The sequence below is a fragment of the Pezoporus flaviventris genome, unplaced genomic scaffold (genome assembly GCF_033815535.1).
Source record: "Pezoporus flaviventris isolate CSIRO_AGI_PZ_B2104156 unplaced genomic scaffold, CSIRO_AGI_Pfla_v1 ptg000035l, whole genome shotgun sequence".
Lineage (NCBI taxonomy): Eukaryota > Metazoa > Chordata > Aves > Psittaciformes > Psittacidae > Pezoporus > Pezoporus flaviventris.
Genome location: NW_026892583.1, coordinates 12,394,837 through 12,415,559, shown reverse-complemented (window position 1 = coordinate 12,415,559; position 20,723 = coordinate 12,394,837). Strand labels below are relative to the sequence as shown.

The 20,723-nt window shown below is 49.2% G+C and overlaps 1 protein-coding gene across 1 annotated transcript; it reads left to right on the top strand.

Annotated features, from left to right (window-relative positions):
• The first annotated feature begins 8,603 nt into the window (after positions 1-8,603).
• On the top strand, positions 8,604-13,817 carry OTX2 (orthodenticle homeobox 2). Its single transcript, XM_061462583.1, has 3 exons — positions 8,604-10,006; positions 10,410-10,561; positions 11,929-13,817. Exons 1-3 carry the CDS (start codon positions 9,469-9,471, stop codon positions 12,547-12,549), a joined length of 1,311 nt encoding a protein of 436 aa, XP_061318567.1. The 5' UTR covers positions 8,604-9,468; the 3' UTR covers positions 12,550-13,817.
• Positions 13,818-20,723: the final 6,906 nt, after the last annotated feature.

The window sequence follows — 20,723 nt, the reverse complement described above, 5'->3', positions numbered from 1 at the left end:
TAGAGTTAATGGCAGCAGCCTGGTCCTCATTATTAATTGTCTTTGTGTTTGGATAAAGTATGTAATCTTCTCCTCAACCACACCATTAAAATAAGTTGCCTTTTCAATTAAGAACTGTCTTGAGCACAGCAGTCAATTTTCCTAATGAAGATGCATTATATTTTCACTTTTTTTTTTTTTTAATAATGGGAAAATCCCACGTTTTCATTAGGCATGATTAAGGAGAAAGTACAAGAGGGGGTTTGTCTAAACTAAATGTGGCCCGTGTAGTGTATTAAATACCAGGCTTTTAAATAAATTGAAATTTCATACAGATAAGATGTGAGGTTGGGGTACAAATACGGCCAGATTCACTTCCTTCAGATTAAAAAAAAATGCAGGGTCCATTCTTTAAAACGCACTTATCAGATAGAAAATAATGATTAAAACAACTGCAGTCGACTCTTAGCTGCAATTACTCGGGTAAACTTTTCATTCAGCCCAGTTTGCTCACATTAAACCTAAGGATGATGCTTTAAAATAGACTTGCATTTTCTGCTAATGTGCAGCTTTGGGGAACAAATAGCACAGTTTAATCATGCAGAAACACACAGGAGCCAAAATAGTCTCACAATTAATTTACCAAATAAACCCGAAGCTGCCTGCATTGTTTAATATTTAGCTTCCACTCCCCTCCTTCCTCTGGAGAAAAACAGCCCTGGTTCCTTAGAGAGGAGAAAGGTTGGGGGGAACTTTGGGGTAGTGGGGATTTTTCTTCCTTTCTTTTTACATTGAGACAGAAGTATTCCATCGCGTGAAAGCAAAGAATCAAATTTTACATAATATTAAACACTTAAGGAAAGAAGGTAAAAAAAAAAAACACACAAAAAAACAACAAAAAAAAGTAAGAAAAAAACCTGTATTTTAAAAAAAAAAGAGAGAGAGAGAGAAAGCGCGATATTTGGGAGCCTGGGAAACTGCAGAAGGACGGGGTTTGTACTTCACGGCTGTCTTGGGCTGGTGGGATCTTTGTTACCGGACACACAGACACTGGCACAAGCCAGACTCTTCCCGCACGGAAAATACCAACACCCAGACACGATTTAAGAAAGGAAAAAATTAACTGTAATCTTCGGAGCTAGCTTCAAGTTCCGAATATGAAAAATAACAGCCTGCAAGGGAGAATGAAGTTAAGCAATAAGAGTAATTCCTTATTCATATGGTAACAACAGTTGGTTTCTGATCTTTTGCGAGTTTTCTGCATTGTGGTTTGGGATTAGCTTTTGGGGTTTTTGTTGGTTTCTTTTTGTTTTTTGGGGGGGTGTCTTTGGAGAGTTCGGGGAGTATTTTTGTAATGAACATTTCTTTATCCAGCAGCCAGAGGCTAAAGCTCTGTAAAGAATGGCAAAGAAGATTTTCGATTAAAACCTTAGCCCATCTCCACAGATTACTTTATATCGATTCCTACATATATGGCTGCAATTGATGGGCTCTAATTAAAAATCCAAAGCGGGGGGGGAATAAATAAAAGTTCTTTCTGGGTGTCGATAAAAGGAGCTTTTTATATACGGGAAATAAAGGTTGTAAAAGGTTACAAACGAAAGACTAATTTAAAGCTTCTCTGCGGTTTTCTTATTTTCTTTCTTACAAAACCCCTTTTCTGGCTCTTTCTGGGCCTCCCCCCCCCCCCCCCCCCCAACACCTCCTCCGACCCCTTCATTCCTCCCGAGTTTGCCAACACACGGGACCTGGGACCGTAACCGTTATTTTAATATCTGGGTTGGGAGCTATAATCTGATTGCTGCAGAAAGCTGCTCATCAAGGTAACTTCATGGCCTGGAGAGAAAAATTATGTAAACTGGAAGCATTAGCGCCTTTCCACAGCACCCACGGACACGCAGACTCACGGACACACACAGCCCTTCCCCAGACTCCCCCATGAGTGCACCCCCCGCACAGCCTCCCCCAGAGACTTTTTGTTGTTATTATTGTTTAATGAGGTTGATTTATTTCTCTATTTAAGGTGTTGTGGGTTTTTTCCTTTTTGGGGTGGGGGGTTACCATTCCCGCTCCCCCGTGCCCATAAGACCTTCCCTCAGGTGCAAGCCCTGGGCTCACTTTCTCCGCTCTTGGGGAAGCATTTTTTAGCATTTGTTTGGCTCTCAGATGAGCTGAGCAAATTGCAGATCGCCCCTAAATGCCTCCACCACCCCACACACACCCCCCCCCAGGCCAATTATGAAATTCGGCTTTTATGGCTTTACTTAGGCAAAAATGTTGCATTTATATTTATATTCCCCCCCCCCCCCCGAGGTGGGGAAGGCTCTGCCATTCCCCCCTCAGACCCTTGGATAAGGAGGGAATTTTAGTGTTGTTTTTTTTTTTTTCAGCGTTCCCGCATTTTAAAACGAATCCGACTCTTTTATCGAAGTGACACAGTTTTGGCAGTGTCCCTGGCTTTGCACCCCCAAAAGGGAGATTTTGGGGTGAGGGAAGGTGTCAAACTAAGTATATATATTTATTATACATATTTATAAATAAACAAAAAGAAAAAAGAAAAAGGAGAAAAAAATTAACAACCCTCAACTGAATTGCAGATAAACTTCAATGAAAGTCTGGAATATTTTAACTAGACACAAATCCGATGAGGGAAAAGCTTACAAGTGCGGAGCAAGCATCTCTTTCTGGAGCCTATCAGGGCTACAAAGATGGCAAATTATAAATCGGTTCATTTTGGGAGGTTTTTTCCTTCCTTCCTTAACTTTCACCCTACCTGAATAAATAATATTTTTTCCCTTCCCCGCCTCCCCCTTGGTCATGATACACCGGGGCAGAGCTCAGCGCCAGCCGTCCGGAGAGCGACACACACGGCGGTAAAACCACTCGCGAACCGGTCCCATTAGTAAAGAGTCGTATATTAAACCAGAGGAAGGAGAAGTAAAGAGGGAGAAAGAGAAGAGCAGAAACACAGCTATGCAGAGAAAAAATGGCTCTGTAACCCGACTGGCATCGGAAACTTGGATAACTTACTGAGAAGCAGGAGTTACAGTTTCTTTTCATCCCAGAAGCAGATTTTGATTTTCTGAGGACAAAGTTCCTAGAGAGCAGAAAATTCCAGATCTCCACTCACTCCCCGTGCTAGGCTGGCTCTCTGGGGCTACTGTACCTGCTCTGAAACGCTTTCCAGATGGACCAGAAGAGATTGGAAAGTTTTTAAAAAAAAAAGAAAAAAAAAATCATTCAAAATTATAATAATTATAAACCCCACCAAGTTCTTACAGCTGCAGCAATTCTTTTTTTTTTTTTTTTTTTGCAACTTTCCCCGAGCTGCAGAAGGCTGAAGGCAGAAGCATCTGCAAAGTGTGCGCAGGATTGCTCCAGGAGAGAACGTTCCCCCTTTTTCCCCCTCTCAGATCCAATCTTTGCAAGAGCCATTCCGACACATCGCTAAGCTAAAGGGAAATTCTCTTTGATAAAGCGGTGTTCCCAGCTTCTGGGTTTTAAAACCTAAATCTATATTCAAATCTGGCTGAAGGTGTGTTCTGGGATTTATGAAAGCCTCTTAAAGGGGTAAATTTACCAAACCGTGACAAAATCATCACAATCTTACTTTAGACATCTGAAGTGGATGGGAATTTTAAAGAGACCCTTGTTTATTTAAGGAGCACTGTCCACCTCTGCCACTTGTTTTATTGGCAGGGCGAATTATTCCCAGCTCCTCAGACCGGGGAGGGGGGCAGAGGCTGGTCTGGCCCCGCTGCCCCTGACAGGCTGCAGGCAGGGCAGGAAGCACGGGCAGCTGCAGGCAGGGTTGCCAGCCCGGCTGGGAGGCAAGGACTGCGCTTCCAAACCTGTTCTCCCAGCTACTTTCTTCAGGCACTGGTTTTTATTTCTCTGCCGCAGCTTCCTCCAGCCCCCAAACACCCCTTTCTTCCTTCATTTATTTTTTTCTCTTTCCTTTTGTTTTTAATCGATTTCTAAAATACCCTCCTGGTCAGGATACACGGCAACGAATTATCTCTCTCATTCTTCCAAGGTGGATTAAGGTTATTAAATAATATGTGGGGGCGGGAGACGATGGCAAAGGCGAAGGTGGGGGGGAAGGGTTCAATCGGGATATTTATTACTGGTGCTCTGCAAAAGGGGAGGTTGAGGGGCGGCGTGGCCCGGCGACATGTGGGGAGGTGAGAGGGAAGGATTTACCCGGCTTGAATCTCTGTGCAAGGGTAGAGGGAGGATGGGGGATGCTGCAAATGGATGGGTGTGCCTGTGTGTGTGTTTGCAGCCGCCCCTCGCTAATCCCCCCCCCCCCCAAAAAAAAAAGCAAAACAAAACAAAACCTCTCAACTAAACAAGTAAAACCACAAGAAGTCCCCGCAAAGAGGCTCACGGCTTGGCGGCTTGGGGGGGGGGGGGAGAAGATTGATACAAATATATGTATATACACACACATGTACATATACATATATATACAAGAACCGAAAACAGAACTCCAAGGAGCAGAGGGCCCAGGGGGTTTCAGGGGGAATACCCGGGTACCAACTTTCCGTGAAGTCATCTCGCCAAAAAAAGAAAACCAAAAGCGGCCAAAGTGGGAGCGGCTCCGGCAGACAGGGCTGCGCTGCTTCTGTGCGAGAGGTTAGGTAGTTTGTTTGCTTGCTTATTTGTTTAATTTCCCCTGCTCTCCTTCCCTCCCTTCTGCCCCCTCCTTCCTCCTCTCCGGGAGGAAAGCAAAACACCCATCCCAACACCAACACCCATCCCAACGCCGACACTCCAGCCCCCACCCAGCCGAGCACCCCAAACCTGCTCCTGCCAGCCGCCAGCCCAGGCTGCACCCACAGCGCTGGGATCGCCCCAAAGCCCAAGGACAAACTCATCGGACTGCACCAGCCCAGCTCAGGGAGAGCCACAAAGAGGCGAATTAATTGCTATAACTTCATTAACATAGGTCACCCCTTTAAAATGATCGAGCCGCCGCGGATTTTCCCCCATTGTGAGAAGTGAGGAAAGTGTGTGAGCGCTCCCTCCCTCCGACCTCAGCCGTCTCCGTCCTCCTGCCTTTTGCCAGAGCTTTATTTTTGGGTTTCTTTGACCCGGGAAAAGTTGAGCGTGGACGGGAGATGCCGGAGGAGCGACGCGGTGCCCATCCCCGGTGCGCCCCGCCGGGCTCTGCTCGGCGGCGGGAACCACTCACACCACCCCCCTCTTTGCTTCATCGAATTTATTTTCATGAAAATATGTTCACGTCCCTATTTGAAAATGGGAGGCAGCGCCGCTGCCTAAGTCCTATTCTGCACCATCATCACCACGTATCTTTAAAAATAATTTAAAATACATTGATACCCCCCAGGTGACCCCATTCCCCTTGCTTCGGGGACGCTTGGCCCCTGGGAGGCGAAACGGGGGACTCGGACCCCTCAGCGAGTGAGGTAGGGGCTCCGGGGTTCGGGGGGACCCTCGCACCCCGTTCTCCTCTGTCCTGGGGGATGACACCCGTTTGCTTCCGCGGGTTTCCTCTCTCCCAGATTTGCGTTGCTCTGCCAAGGCTCCTGGCCGGCCCCGCACCCTCCCCTCCCCAAATATTTACTTATATATTTTTATACCTTTTGGTGGTGTTTTTATGCTTTTTTTTTTGCTGACCCCCCTTTCCTAGGGCAATCCGTTAACGCCCTCGCTGCTGCCCATCACACTAATTTCTGCAATGACTTCATCCTCTCTGCTCCACAATGTATATTTTTAAACCGAGCAGGTTCTTTTAATGTATATTCTAGTGTCATTTCGGTGGCTGTTATTTCTCGCTTGATTGTCCCCCCGGTACAGCAGCGGCCTGTTTTTTCCTCCCCCTGTTGTGTGTTTTTATTATTTTCCCCTTGGCTTAGATGTGTCAATCACTCTCTCCCTGCCATTGGTTGGAGAGTTTGCGTCAAAAAGTTGCCAGAGAGGCTCTTTCTCAGCAAAGCTTCCCGAGAGAGGTAGAGACCTCAGCTCCAACGCACTCTGCCACTATTATTAAAAATAAAATCACTCGACCAGATTCAGCACCGGCCAGCTCTGTATGTACCGAACCCAGTCCCCGAGCATCCCTGCATCCCTCTCCTGCACCGTTTCCTCCCCTTTCTCCCCATTTATTCTTCTTTTTCAAATATTTTTTCCTCCCCTCTACCTCCCCCCCCGAAGTCGTGGGCTTGTGCATGCGGCAGTTCTCTAACCTCCCGCTTTGTGCTTTCTATCCCAGCTCGGCCAGAGGCCTGATTTTGGAGAGGAGCCGGGGCTCTCCCACCCCTCGCCCCAACCCTGCCCGCGGTTCCGGCGAGGCTCGCAGGTAAGTCCGACCGGCTCTCTCCATTTTTCCTGTGGGAGCTGGGTGGGCGGAAACACGGGGGAAGGGGAATTAAAATTAATACTGTTATTAATAGTAGTATTATTTTATTATTCTTTAAAAGAGGCTGTGTGCGGGGATCACTGTGTCGGTAGCTGTGAGACGGAGGGGAGCGAGCGGCTGCCTAGGGAGGCCTGGCAGGGCTGAGAGGAGGCAGAAGGCGGCCCCGGGCCAGGGGCAGCCGGGGCCGGCGGGACACCTCGGGCCTCGGCGGGGACCGGGACCTGCCCGGTGAAAGGCAAAGACCCAAAGCAGAGGAGCGGGAGACGCGTACCCCGCCTCGCCGGCCGTCCCTGGGCTGCTCCTCACAGCGATTTCGTTTGGTACATGATTTGTTTTTATTTTTTCTCGGCCTGATCTTTTGGCTTTTAGTTATTCCCTGGCGCCAAGAGGGACTTTTAAAATTAGCTATAAACAGGAATAAATTTCCCCTCTCTCTCGGCTCCTGCCTGAGACACCCCTTCCTCCTTCTCCTCACGACTCAGCAAAGTAATTTTGCGAAGGTGTTTTTGAGCACCCGCGGGCTGCGGGAGAACCGAGCTGGAAATAGCAGGGAGAGAAAACTCCGAGGACCTGAGGTCAGAGCTTCATGTCTCGGTGTGGGTGAAATGAATGGCAAGAATTGGCATCCAGGTCTGCAAGGGGTTGGAGCTGTTTTCCACCTCCTTTACCTTATTATTATTATTATTATTATTATTATTATTATTACTATTATTATTATTATTTTTAAGCCATGGGAAAGCGCGTCCGAAAGACACCGACTGCACATAATGTGCACTGCTCCACGACCCGGCCTCTCTTCTCTAAATTGCACACAGAGAGAGTCGGGAAAGTCCTTGTGCACCTGCACAAGTTTCTTGTGAGCTAAAACCCTCCCTCGCTGCAGAGTTTTATTTAGATTTCGGCTCCCCTGAGAAGTTGAGCTTTATTATTAATTTGTTCTGAAAAGATGTAACTCTAGTTAAAAAAAAAATAAAATAAAAATTAAAGAGTGGTTAAATCCGCGGCCAGGTGGCTGGGAAGAGGCCGAGGCAGGTCAGGCGCCCGAGGTCGACCTCTTTCCACCGCTCCTGGCCGGCCCCTCCGTTTGCCCGCGGCGCAGCGGGGCCGGCGGGCGCGGAGCTGGGCTGAGGTTCGGAGGACTAAGCGCAGGGGGCTGCGCTGCAGAGCCAGTAAAGGGTCTATCCCCATAGCTTTCGCACAGGGGGGAAATTCCGTGTTGGGAAATACCAACCCAAACCCTCCCTCCAAGAGAAAAAAAAAAAAAAAAAAAGAATTAAAAAGATGCAAGAAGGGCGGCAGAGCCAGGAACGGGCAGGAAACCGAGCTCTCGTTTGCAAAATAAACCTAACCAAATACCCTTTTCTTTCTCGGTACCTTCCCTCGTCCGCGGAGCCTCTCCGCTCTGCTCCGCGACTAGGCGCAGCCCCCCCCGTGCAGCCCTCAGCCAAGGGCAGAAGCGCAGCCTGCGCGCTCGGCCGCGGATCGCCGCCTTATATTAATCAGCCCCAGCGATCAGTGGAGCCGGGGCCGGTGGCCCGTAATTAGGGAGCGTGTGCCGCCCGGATTATCTCGTTAGTTTATCAAGAAAACATTTATTATAATTAATTCTCGGACGGGGTAATTATTATTGAGCGAGGGCAAAGCAACTGGTAGCCGGGATCTTTGCGGAGCAGGGCTGGGGGGAGGAGGAGGGAGAAAGGTGACAGATTGTGGAGCGGAGCCGTTGCTCCGCGGGCTGCGGGACTGCCACGGGATGCGCGGCCGCGGGCAAGCGGCTCCGCGGGCGGCCGCTCCGGGCTGGCGTCTCGGCGTGATGCCGCCGGTATAAACGAAGTGCAGGTTTAGGGTTGGGAGGTTTTGTTGCTGTTGTTTTGGGCTTTTCGTTTGTTTGTTGGTTTTTTTTTTTTTTTTTTGTTTGGTTTTTGTTTGGCTTTTGGTTTTGGTTGTTTTTTTTTTAGGGGGTGTTAGCGGTAATTTTTTGTTTGTTTGCTCCTTTTTAAAAGAGCAGCAAACACAGCTTTCCTCTCCTGCTCATCTTGCGGTAGAAAAAAAATTTGGCTGTCGAAGCCGCCCCGACCTCGGTGCGGAGCGGGGTTCGCCCCCAGCAAAGCCGCCCCTCTTCAGCTTCCCCTCGGGGAGCGATGTTAAAAGCGGGGCCCGACCCTGCGCTCCCCGCGGTCGATGCGCGCCCTCTCAGCCGCTCAGCGCATTTAAAGGCGGCAAAGCGCTTCCCCTAGGGGAAAAGTGGAAACTCCGCTCTGCAAGATACACAACACCAGCTGGGCCGGGCGGACAACGGGGGTCCCTCAGGAGCCCCTCAGTAGCGTGCAGCCCTCCCGGGGCAGCGGCTCCGCTCCCGTGTGCACTTATCAACTGAAACACTAAATTTTGGGATTGCTTGGGGAGAAAGTTGTGCTGGAGTTCGTTTTTCTGACGGCTGCCGAGAACGACAGAAAGGGCGAAATTTTGCCCCAAAAGAAAAAAAAAACACCCACAAATATATATTTTCCATGGGAGAACAGTCTTAACCCTTTCAAGAATCCCGGGGTGTCCCCTTGGCGGCCGTTTCTTTGGGGAGTGATTGTTTGGGTGCCCCTCACTATCACTGCAGGGAGGCCGGGGCCGCAAGCGGGGACTGGGGGAGCCGGGCCCGGGAAGCTGTCTGCCCCAGGGCCGTTCCCCACCACCGAGGTGTTTGTTTAGCTTCAGCTCAGTCATCAAGAGTTTCTTAAAAGCCTAATAAATCTGTTACTTGCCTCCAAATCTAATTACCCAGAGTACTAATTAGGTGCAAATGGCCGGTGGAAATTACTGCGGACTTGGTCTGATGGCGGTAGAGCAGAAAAGTTTGTCTCTTCCAGAGCGGGCATTTGAGCTCTGAAATGCAGCAACGTCGGGGGGAAGGGGAAAAGGGGGGAGGTTTGACTGCTGCCCAAACCTGGGATAATTAAAGTCCTTGCAAGAGACTAGGGGAGAGATAGGTTTCTTGAATTGTTTCTTTGTTTCTCACCCTTGGGCTTTGTTATCTGCATTATTTATTTAGCCGAGGGGTTCTTTGTGTCTGCCAATGGCCCCAATCAAGTTTTGCTTGAGACAATTAGCCGATGCCCGGCCGGGAATCCTATGCAAATGCCCCCTGCTGCCGTACAATGCGGGCAGTTGAAGGCATGGGGGGTTTTGTTCGGGTAATAATTACTGGCTGGGATGTGCCCCCCTCCTTCCCTCCCCTCCTAGCTCTTTTTTTTTTTTTTTGGCGGGGGGGAGATATGCGTTTATCTAGTCAGTCTCTCCCAGCTCCCAAATCCGGCTGGGGTCCGGCTCGACGAGCTGAAGGATTGTCGGGGGAAGGCAGCGGGGACAAAAGCCGTGGAGCAGCGAGCTGGCCTGACACCCCCTCCTTCCCTCCCCCCTCCTCTCTCGTCTCTGCAGGACCCGACTGCCCCCCCCCGGTCCCACATCACCGCCCGGGGCAGGCAGGGCGCTCGCTCGGGCGGCTCCCCCTCGCCCGGATTTCGGCCAACTCTCCTCCCCGCCACAACTTTAGCATGATGTCTTATCTTAAGCAACCACCTTATGCAGTCAATGGCCTGAGTCTCACAACCTCGGGCATGGATTTGTTGCATCCGTCCGTCGGTTATCCTGGTAAGCCACGCTTTTCTTCCCCCCACCCCATTTTTTTTTTTTCCCCACGGAGGAAGTACGATATGCCCAGGGATCGGATTGCTGGGGTAGGTGGGTTGCGTGGGATTCCCCTTTCCCCCTTCTACCTCACCGTCAACTTCTTAGCCAGGAAAAGGTCTGCAAAGAGAGGACCCTGTTCTATCTTCTGGAGGTGGGGGGCAGATGCTTCAGGCCCATCCTGGGGAGATGGGGAAGAGGCATCGGAGGTGGGGTTGTTGCACAGTGGCGGCTGAGGACTGGGTAGGATAGCCCAGAGGCAGGAGAGGGGGGAGTTGGGATACCCCCGGGACAGGGGGAGCTGGAGGATTCACACAGGGCTGAGGGGCTGCTGAGTGACAGCCAGGGCCTCTGGCTTCTTTCTCAGCCACCCCCCGAAAGCAGCGACGGGAGCGCACGACCTTCACCCGGGCACAGCTGGATGTGCTGGAGGCACTTTTTGCCAAGACCCGCTACCCCGACATCTTCATGCGGGAGGAGGTGGCCCTGAAAATCAACCTGCCCGAGTCCAGAGTGCAGGTAGGAAACTGTGTGGCCCCGGACCTGTCCCCCACCTCCATCCCGGTGGGGAGGGTTTGGGCTGTCCTGTGCCTGACAAGGAGGTGAGTGGGCTGTTGTAGGGGATGGGGTCAGTCCTGGAGCAAAATCAAGCCCCTGTGGGGTGAAGGAGGCTCATAGATGAGGGTGCGGCGAGTGTGGGGGGTAGAGTGGCAGTTTGCCTCTCCAGGGCTAAAGTTTGACCCCCCTCCTTTCCTGTGCGTTGAAGGGGAAGTCATGCAGCTCCTGGATCCCAGATCCTGAGACATCCCTCTACATCCCTCCCAACCCCCTGGCCCCTCTGAGCTGTAGAGGACTCCCCAGCATCTCCAGACCCCCACGCTGTTCCTTGACCCGGATGCCAAATCCCAGCCTGCCCTGCAGGAGCTTGGGACCCCTGCAGAAGCTGTAGGATCCCCTCCTTCCCCATGGATCACCACATCCTTGGAGTAGGGGCAGACTGTGATCCTCTTTCACACCAATACAGACTGGGGGCTTCCTCTGCCTTTGAAAGGACTTTGATGGGAAGCCTTGGTGGAAGGGACTCCTTTCCTGGGGCTGGGCTGCGTTTCCTCTGCAAGCAGCCTGCAGGGGCCCAATCCACATAGCATTTTGGAGGTGCTGCTGAAAGGGCAGGAGCATCCTGACCCCAGCACAGGTCCAGAACACCCCTGCAGTTGTTTCAGGGCAGCTCCAAAGCCATCCCTCCTGCTTGTCTCCCTGTCAGGCTTCCAGAAGCTGCATTGTGCCATGCCCCAGCATGCAGCCCAAGACCAGTATCCCCACACACCAAGCTCCATCCTTCTCCCCACAAAATCTCCCCAGCACCTCTCTTCCACAGGTCCAGCCCCCTTGCTTCCTGCTAAAAGAGGGTGAGCTGGGCTGGAAGGACAGCCCTGGTTGTGGGGGTAAGAGTAGAAAACCTATTTAGAGGATCAATGAGACATCCCCCACCAATCCCTGCCTCTGTTTCCCTAACTGTTCCCTCCCTTTCTGATGCTCTATTGTTTATAATTAAGGGCTTGACTTCAGTAGGCCTCAAATTGTGATTCCTGTGGGTCCCCGTCTGGCAAACAGCAAATAAGGGAGTGCTTCCCCCAAAAAGTGACCTTATTAAGCAGTTTGATTTGCTCATTTCCACTTGTTATTACTGCTAATGATCTCAGGGAGGGAGAGCCCCAGAGCTTTTCTTTGCAGCAGCCTGCAGCCCTCCGCTTGCTGGGGAGTACTTTTAATTCCCCCCTCCCTCGTGAAGTCTCCCCTCTGTCATCTCTTTCCCACCTTGAGTTTGCCTGAACATCCCTAATATGAGGCTTTTTCTCTCTCCCTCCCTGTCTCTTGATCGCAAGGTATGGTTTAAAAACCGCCGAGCCAAGTGCCGGCAGCAGCAGCAGCAGCAGCAGAATGGGGGCCAGAACAAGGTACGGCCAGCTAAAAAGAAAAATTCACCAGCTCGGGAAGTGAGTTCGGAAAGCGGGACCAGTGGGCAATTCACTCCCCCCTCCAGCACCTCGGTCCCCACCATTTCCAGCAGCAGTGCTCCCGTATCCATCTGGAGCCCAGCATCCATCTCCCCACTCTCAGATCCCCTGTCCACGTCTTCCTCCTGCATGCAGAGATCTTATCCTATGACCTACACCCAGGCATCAGGCTACAGTCAAGGATACGCTGGCTCGACATCCTATTTTGGAGGGATGGACTGTGGATCTTACTTGACCCCTATGCACCACCAGCTTCCTGGACCAGGAGCCACCCTGAGTCCCATGGGTGCCAATGCAGTCACCAGCCACCTCAACCAGTCTCCAGCGTCCCTCTCCACCCAGGGCTATGGAGCCTCCAGTTTGGGCTTTAACTCCACCACTGATTGCTTGGATTATAAAGACCAAACCGCCTCTTGGAAGTTAAACTTCAATGCTGACTGCTTGGATTATAAGGACCAGACATCGTCATGGAAGTTCCAGGTTTTGTGAAGAACCTTTGTGATAACAAGAGAAATCGTGATGAGAATGAACAGGCTGGGCTGAACGCCCCAGTTTTAGTCAGGTTTTGGTTAAATTAAAGAGAAAAATAACTCCACGGACAAACAAACGAACAAACAAACCGACAGCAACAAGAGGGGGACTGTGTTGGTGTTACCCTGTTCAGACTTATCTCCTGCTCAGACGCTCTGGAAAAGGAATAATAAAGAGGAAAAAAGAGGAAGAAGGCCTTAAATGGACAGATCATCTAGTGAGCAGAAAACAGACAGACCCATCTGTGTTCTTTCTAGTTTTAGGCAATTGTTGGGTTTCTTTGTTTGGAAGAGGTGGGAGACCACCTCACCTACAGGCCAGTTAAAAAAAAAAAAGAAAAAAAGAAAAAAAAGTCTAGGTTTTTATTTCTTTTTTTTGTGTGTGTGTGGAAAGATCCTTCACCCAGAGGTTTCCAATATGTTAGCCAACCCTTGGTTAAAGTATTTGCAATGGACAACATCTCTCTTTTTCTCCCTCCCTCTTTCTTTCGTTCTCGAGCTCATCCAAGCGTTTCACACCCGACTTGCTCAAGTTGGCACCCGGAGAACTTGGTTCAGGGCTGTGTGGGTTGTGTGACTGATTGTCCTAGCTGCACTACTTTATTTAAAGATTAAAAAAAAAAGAAGATAATGTTCATAAGGAGTCAATATGTAGTTTTTAAGAGACAATCAGTGTGTGTCTTATATAAATGGTACATCTGTGGTTTTTAATCTGTGCTAGACTTCAAAACTGTGATCTCCTGTATTGTATGCAACTATGAACTCCACACCAGTGGGAGTTCTGCTGTGATTTAAATAGGTTATAATTATAAGTGAAATTCAGAGCAACTGAATTACCTATTATCATCTTTAAAAAATAATTGCAAAATATATATTAAAAAAAAAAGAAAAAACCCTCAAAAACACGATCGCCTTTCACCCAAGGTGAACTGCACTGAAACTTTTTACAACAAACTGAATGAAAGAGGAAAGACCCAAAAAACCCAACCCGAGGACATTAAACTCCTCTGGAGCTCACTTACTGCTGGCCATGCTGGTAGTAACCATCAAATCCAACAGGACTTTGGGCAGTTGCTCTGACCTGGATGAATTTAAACCAAGAAATTAATTGTCGTTTATGCTTGCAGATGTTGACTGGAAAAAAAAAGATATATATGCATAAACCTTTTTTTTTTTTTTCCTGGATTTGGCAGATATGTATAATTATATTAAAATGGTTCTAGCACACTTGATGGTTGTCTTCTATTTTAATTGCATCCAGCGAGTGACGGAAAGAGGCGATGTCATCTACTGAGGGGATTTCTCAGCTGCGGCTGGGACCAGGAGGGTCCGACTGCTTCTACAGGACTGAGACAAAGGGGGTTTGGCCAGCAGCTCCCCGAGGTGAAGGAAGGAAAATTAAGGGTGGGATTATTTTATTTTTATTTTTTTTCTAAGGAAAAACCCATTCATTACAAACAGACCCTGAGTAACATGACTTTCCCCTCCAGCTTTCCCAGATCTCTTAGTGGGGAGCAATGCATTTGCTCTGTGGCCTCCCGGGAAGTGTGAGTCCCTGGCTGTGTCTTGAGGAGAGCCCTAAATTTCCCAGGCTGATCCAAGGAGGACAAGCTGGGACCTGGGAGTGATCAGGCAGGGTCATCAGAGTGGAGGTGCTGGGGAAGGAAGGGGGGACAAGTGTTTAAGCTACAATTTAACAAGTTGAAGCCACAGTGACTGTGATGCAGGATCAGGTCCTCTGCTCTTGGTGGCTCTTTCTCTGTCCTTCTCCCTCTTTTTTCCTCTCTCCTTCTCATGTGCATTGCTAGGGTCGCTTGAGCTCTGAACTCAGTTTGGATATAGTGCAGCAAATAAATGGACCCATGGAAAGAGAGACATGGAAAGAGGCATCCAGAACCATCCCCATGGATTGTCACCAGTGCCCTCCTGCCTGTGAGTCACCTGGGGCCACTGTTGTGTGGCCACAATCACCTCACCAAGGTCCCCAGGACCAGGGAGCACAAACACCGCTATGGTGCCTCTCCAGCCATACCTTGGCTTTGTATCCCTGCATCCCAAATGGGCTGTCCTCCTCTGCGGGCACCACAGACCCTCTGCTTCCCACAGCAGCATTTATGGCCCCAGCCACTAGAGCAAAGATCAGCCTCTAAAATAAACATATTGGCTGGCTCTGACTGAAGGCGAGTTTTTATGTTGCTTCATGTTTTGTCAGTTGGTGATTTTCTCATTTATTCTTTTTAAATGGGAGGATATGTGCAGCGGAGGTTTGAGAAGCAGAAGGCAACGCGGAGGCTGGGGCTGCCGGGGATGGCTTGGCTGGGTCCCCACCGCCGGCTGCTCCTGGGCAACAGTATGGGAAGTTTAATTTCTCCACTGATTTGATTCAAACCAACAAAGTTTACCCCCAAAAAAACCTTAATCAAACAATATATGCTTGGAAAAAGAAAGCCCTTGTTGAACTGGGACACAGCATCCCACCTGCCTGAAGAGCTCTTTGTTTCGTGGGCTTTTGACTTTTTTTTTTAAGCCTCTTTAAAACCTCTTTTCCCATTTTGCTTTTCTCCTCTTATCATCTTTTACTTTTCTTCCCTGAGTATTTCCCTGTCTGTTAGGGATGAGCTCCTCCAGCTAGTGCTCAGTTTTATCAGAAAAGCCAATTCACGGCAGGAATTTCTCTGAATTTCCCCTGGCTTTTTGCATTTTCCACATTTTCTCTACCTGTTTGTTTCTGATTTTAATTTAAATGGGCACTTGCGTGGGCAAAGGGCAAAATCCCAAGCTAAGCTGGCAAGCACAAAATATTATATAAAGAGGGTTTTAACTTCGTTTTCATTTCTAATATTTTAGATCTCCCTTACAGCTGAATTCGTTTCCTCTGAACTCAGGCTGTGGGAGGCAATTCTGGATACAATAAAATCAGGAGAAAAGTTAGGGGAACCACATCAATTTAGTGTTGGGAAGCCAAATTTAGGAGCAAAGAGCTCATTAAGAAGGTGTTTGATTTGAGGTGTCTCACCGGCCCCCCAAATACAGATATATGAATCCTCTTCCTGTTCTCCAGGGTGACATTTCCCACCAGGGGAAACAAAAAACCAGACAAACAATAAACCAAACAAAACTCAATGGAAGTGAAAAAGCAGAAAACCAGAAAACCAGGAGGGAAGTCTTGAACCAACCACAACAAAGCTGCTTTAAATACCAGCTCCAACTCCTCTACCTGCTTCCTGCCTGCTCCGGGCCCAATGCTCTGCCTGCACCCTGCCTACTTCTTATCTGATCCCCTCTTGCTCCTGGTCTGTTTCTGTGTCTGATTCCCTATCTGCTGGCCTGCCTGCACCCTGCCTGCACGCTGCCTGCTCCCCTGCCTGCACCTTGCTCAATATATCTTCCTACTCCCTGCCTGACCCCTTCCCACTCCCTGCCTGCTCCTTGACAGCAGCAGCCCACACAGCTTTGTCTCTCCCCAGGAACAAACCCTTACCCAGGGTGGTTCTGCTCCCATCCAAGGATGAGCCAGCCCAAGGAGCCCCAAAACAGGGACAAGTTTTGGGGTGACTGTGTTTCCATAGGAGCCCAGGGCTGGGGAGCACTGCCAGTTTTCAAGGATACGGGAGAGAGCTACTAAAAAAAAGACACATTTAGAGACTCACAGTGGAGATTCACCATCTTGTACTAAGGGGGCACAGGACCCCTGAAACTTACACTCACACCCCTGGCATTGCCCTTACTCAGGGTTTGGGTGGTGGCAGGAATAGGGCTGGAGGTCTGAGTATCAGTTTGGGTTTGGTAGGGTTGAGTTTGTGTCTGTGAAGGTTATAAAGAACATTGGGAAGGCTGGGTATGGATATGGTTTGGGGGTGGGCTTGAGTTTGGACTTGAGTTTGGGCTTTATTTGGGCCCTGAACCCCATCCAGTTTTAGGGACTAAAAAGGCTCCCAAGCTCTGTCCACCATTTCCCAAAGAGCAGATGAGGACAGATCCTCCCAGCACCTGAGACCAGGCAGGGCCAGGGGTGCTGGGGAGCCAAATCTGGGACAGCAGCTCACCGTATTTGGGGCGAGCCATGGCCACACTCCTCATATCCACCCACCACACATATACACAGAGCAGAACTAGAAATGCAGATTAAACCAGTGCTTAGATCATGCGTATGCATACATGTATCTGGTATACAAATGCATGCATATTTGCATGCCTATAGCATAAATGCACACACAGTGCATATCTATAAATGCATGTGGCACCAATGCATACGGCATAAATGCACATATTGATGCATATTGTCAACATCTATTGCACAAATGCACATATTGATGCCTACAGCACCACTGCCTGCAGGTGTGACCAGCACTGCCAGTGGCAGTGGGTGTGCTGGGGTGAATGGACAGGGTCCTGAAGGGCCAGGGGGGCCAGGGCATGAGGTCAGGGCTGGGCTGGCACAGGGCTATGCAAGGTGAGGCAATGTGAATGGGAGAGGAGGGGTAGAGGAAGAGAAGAAACACAAGGAAAGGAAGCGGAGAAGAAAGCAAGGATGGAATGACAGGTGGATCAACAGAGAGAGAGATGTATAAATGGGAGGGAGGGGAGGGGAGGGGAGGGGAGGAGAGGAGAGGAGAGGAGAGGAGAGGAGAGGAGAGGAAAGGGAAAGGAAAGGAAAGGAAAGGAAAGGAAAGGAAAGGAAAGGAAAGGAAAGGAAAGGAAAGGAAAGGAAAGGAAGACAGAAAATTATATAAGGGAAGGAAAAATGCCATTTGGCAGATCTCTGTTATTGCTGCTGTACCTCTGCACTGGGGTAGAGTGGAGGGAGGTGATGGTGGGGGAAAGAGGTGGTGAAGAGCTAGATAAATACATAAATGCCACACAAACTGTTACAATCTGCTCTGAGAGTCAATTTTGACTTTTAGGCTCATGAACCATTAATAAAAATCTCCTTATGCTCAAACGGCTCTCAAAAGCTGTGATAGCGGATTACAAACTCCTAATGGATATACTGTATGATCAAATATTCTCTAAGCAGCAAGGTCTAACATACCAGGGGTGGCCAGGGCACCTGATTATCAGCTTATCAGCAAATACTTCTTTGCATGGGATGTTCCAAAAAGTAAGCATTTCCTTCAGCACGGTCCCTTCCCCATCTTCATGTAAATCAATTGGGGAACAGCGTCTTGTGGTCACAGGGTGACTTGTGGCAACAACATCCCCATGTGTGTGGTCACACACTGCACTGTCATGGGGCTTGACCCTGGTTTCTGGTTTCCCTGTTAGGGATGCAGAGTTTGAGGTACCAGTGGTGACTTCCCTTCAGGCTCCCAGTGCTCAGAGAAAACACTTTCCATAGTCTTGAATACCTCCTGGTGACACTCAGCCCTTGTTAGGATCAAGCCACTGTACGTGATTTATAATTACTTGGTAATTAAATTTGGAAGGCTGTGGTAGCATCATTATAGGGAGAGCTAGAGGAAAGGAGGTGCCTCTGTGAGACCAGATACCTCCTTACAGATCCCTAGAGAGCTAATTGCTGGAAAAACTGGACAGTATTGTTGTTTTCTGGCTTCAAGGAGGAGCTAGTTCTCTCCTGCCTTCTTTTACATGCTCACAGGTAGGGACCCTAATACTTATTCTCACATGGATGCAGATAATTGAGAGATGCAGTATTGCTGCCAGAGCTGCTGTTGCATCATCTAACCTTCCATGAGGAGCAACATGCCTCACAGAGCACTGTGCCTCGGAGGCTCTGGAACCAGACTGGAGAGGGAGGAGAGAGCATGAGGGAGAGGGAAGGGCAACTTACCTCCTTTATGCTTCAGAAAATATATCCGAAAAGTCCTTTCTGGTCTGTTACCTTTCCAACAGCAACCACATTCTGTGTGCATACAGCAGCTAGCACACAGCAGCTGCAGGACTAGTAGCAGTGCTTTCACCATCACTTGCCATTAATAGCAGCTCAGATGCTGGGAGATGATTTCACACACTCTTTGCTGAAGTAATGACACAGGTGAGTTTTCAAGACTTGGAGTGTTTTTGGTTTTCCCAGAGAAAGTTGTGAGGTTAGAAGGTTAATGCCAAGAAGAAGAAATTTCCTACTGACCTGCTTTGATTCACTTGTGACTTTCTGTTAAGGCTTGCCAGGTACTTTGTGTTACCAAGCATCAGCCTTCGAACACATTCAGGATGTCCATGCTGAGTTACCTTCCTCATCCGTCCCCTGCGCAGAGGGGAGAGGCAGCTCCAGTGTTCATGGTGTGTTTCCCACCAGGGCAGGGTCCTACTGCATCCTCATTCCCTTCACAAGTGACAAATTGTTTTTGCTTTCAGATGCAGTTTAAAGCAGAAGTAATACCAGTTTATCTCCTGATGTTACTGTTCAACGCAGCGTATCCTTTCATCCATGTGAGTTGGTCCCTTCATGCCACGGTGGTGGAAAGACAGGTAACTGTGCTCTGCTGTGTCTTACTGATTTCTGGGGACCCTGTGGAGTACAGCAGCTCCTCCACATGATGTGGTGCTGCAGGTTTGACCCCTTAGGATAATAAGTCTCCTCTCCATTAGGGAAATACCCAGAGAAGATCACCTGGGGAGTTACTGGAGGCTGATCTGGGTGAGGGTATTGCCCAGGGGCTGCAAAGCTGCAAAAGGGGGTGGCAAGTTGTGAGGGTGTTCGTTTGGTGTTGCACAGAGGAAGCAGCACTGGCTTGGCTTTATTTAGCATTTTTATTAGCAATGTGAAAGAGCATACAGTCAAAATTGTTAATCACTGAATCACCAGAGCTGGTGAAGGGAGAGAAGTGGTAGAAAAAAGCATCCAGAGTACAGAAAGCTTGGGGGAAAAAAGCAAAGCTGGACAGATAACCAGAGTGATTCAGCATCCCTGCGGGAGGAAGGTGTTTGGAAAGCTGGGCCATTCATGGGCTGGTGAGTTCTAAGCCTCTCAACAGCTGTGAGGTTGCAAGAATGGGGGTGGTGGGATGGTGGGAAGGGTGATGGAGTCTGGTTGGAGTCCAAAAGGCTTCAGCACTGGGTCAGTGGGGGGAAGAGGACAGGGACATTGTCACTGAAACCCTGGAAATGCACGTACCAGGTGGGAGAGGAGATCTCTACTAAAATTATGTTGTCCAGGAGAGATCTGAGAGCTGAGCATCAAAGATGAGGGTAACAGTGGTATGAGTGGCCTGTGCTGCTGTGGTTTGTATTGTGGTAGGACCTCCAGGCTGTAGGGCTTCCAGGCTGACGGCTCATCCAAGGCAAGTGTGGCAGAAGCACGGCGTCCTATCGGTGTCTGGCCTTTCCCATGTGCATGGAAGAGTCCATCTGCAGTGGAACAAGGGCACTCTCCCACTGCTAGAACAATGTTGGGATCCCCAAAGTAACCCAGTTCTGAGAAACGTCTGGCAACAATTTCCCGGAGCAGTTTGGGTCAGCCCTGCTGCACCACTTCTCTTACTGTTCCTTTTTGGCCATCCTCTCCCACTGCCTCACTGCCTCAGGGGCCGGGACACAGTGGCAAACTATCCGCCTCCTTTGGCAGGTACTGCTGGGGAAACTCAAACTGCTAGAGGCTGCCAAAGCTCATTTCTGAGTCATGGCCTCCCATATGAACAGGGAGAGATGTGACTGAAGAGGGAGTCATAGAAGGGACATCTGAGTCTCTTTCCCTGTGTTTCAGGGGGAGCCTTCAGCATTTTTGTGCCAATGGTTGGATCATCCAGGTCTGCTGCAAGTCTGTGATGTTACTGCGTATTGTGGTGGATTGATTGAAAATTCAATGAACAGCATGCTGGAGCCATTTGGAATTTGATGGTAACAGCTGTGCAGACGCAGAGGTTACCCTGTGGCATTACACTGGTTCCTGTAGAACTGAGACCAAAATTAGAGCCTCACTGCCTCTGTTTAATTACTTGTACTGATGCAATCACATTAAAATAGTCCTTATGTGTCTTATTTCCCAGGGAAAATCCTAGTCTAGACATTTAGTTTTTACTTCATGGCATCACTGGCCAGTGAGGGCTTATTGAGACTCCCCTCACCACCATACCATCGAGTCAGAATGTGATAATCAAAGGCAGAAAGAGCCTCAAGTAGCACCCTTGGATGCCAATGGATATGCAGGTTCCTCCCTTCCAGGGTGACTCTTCA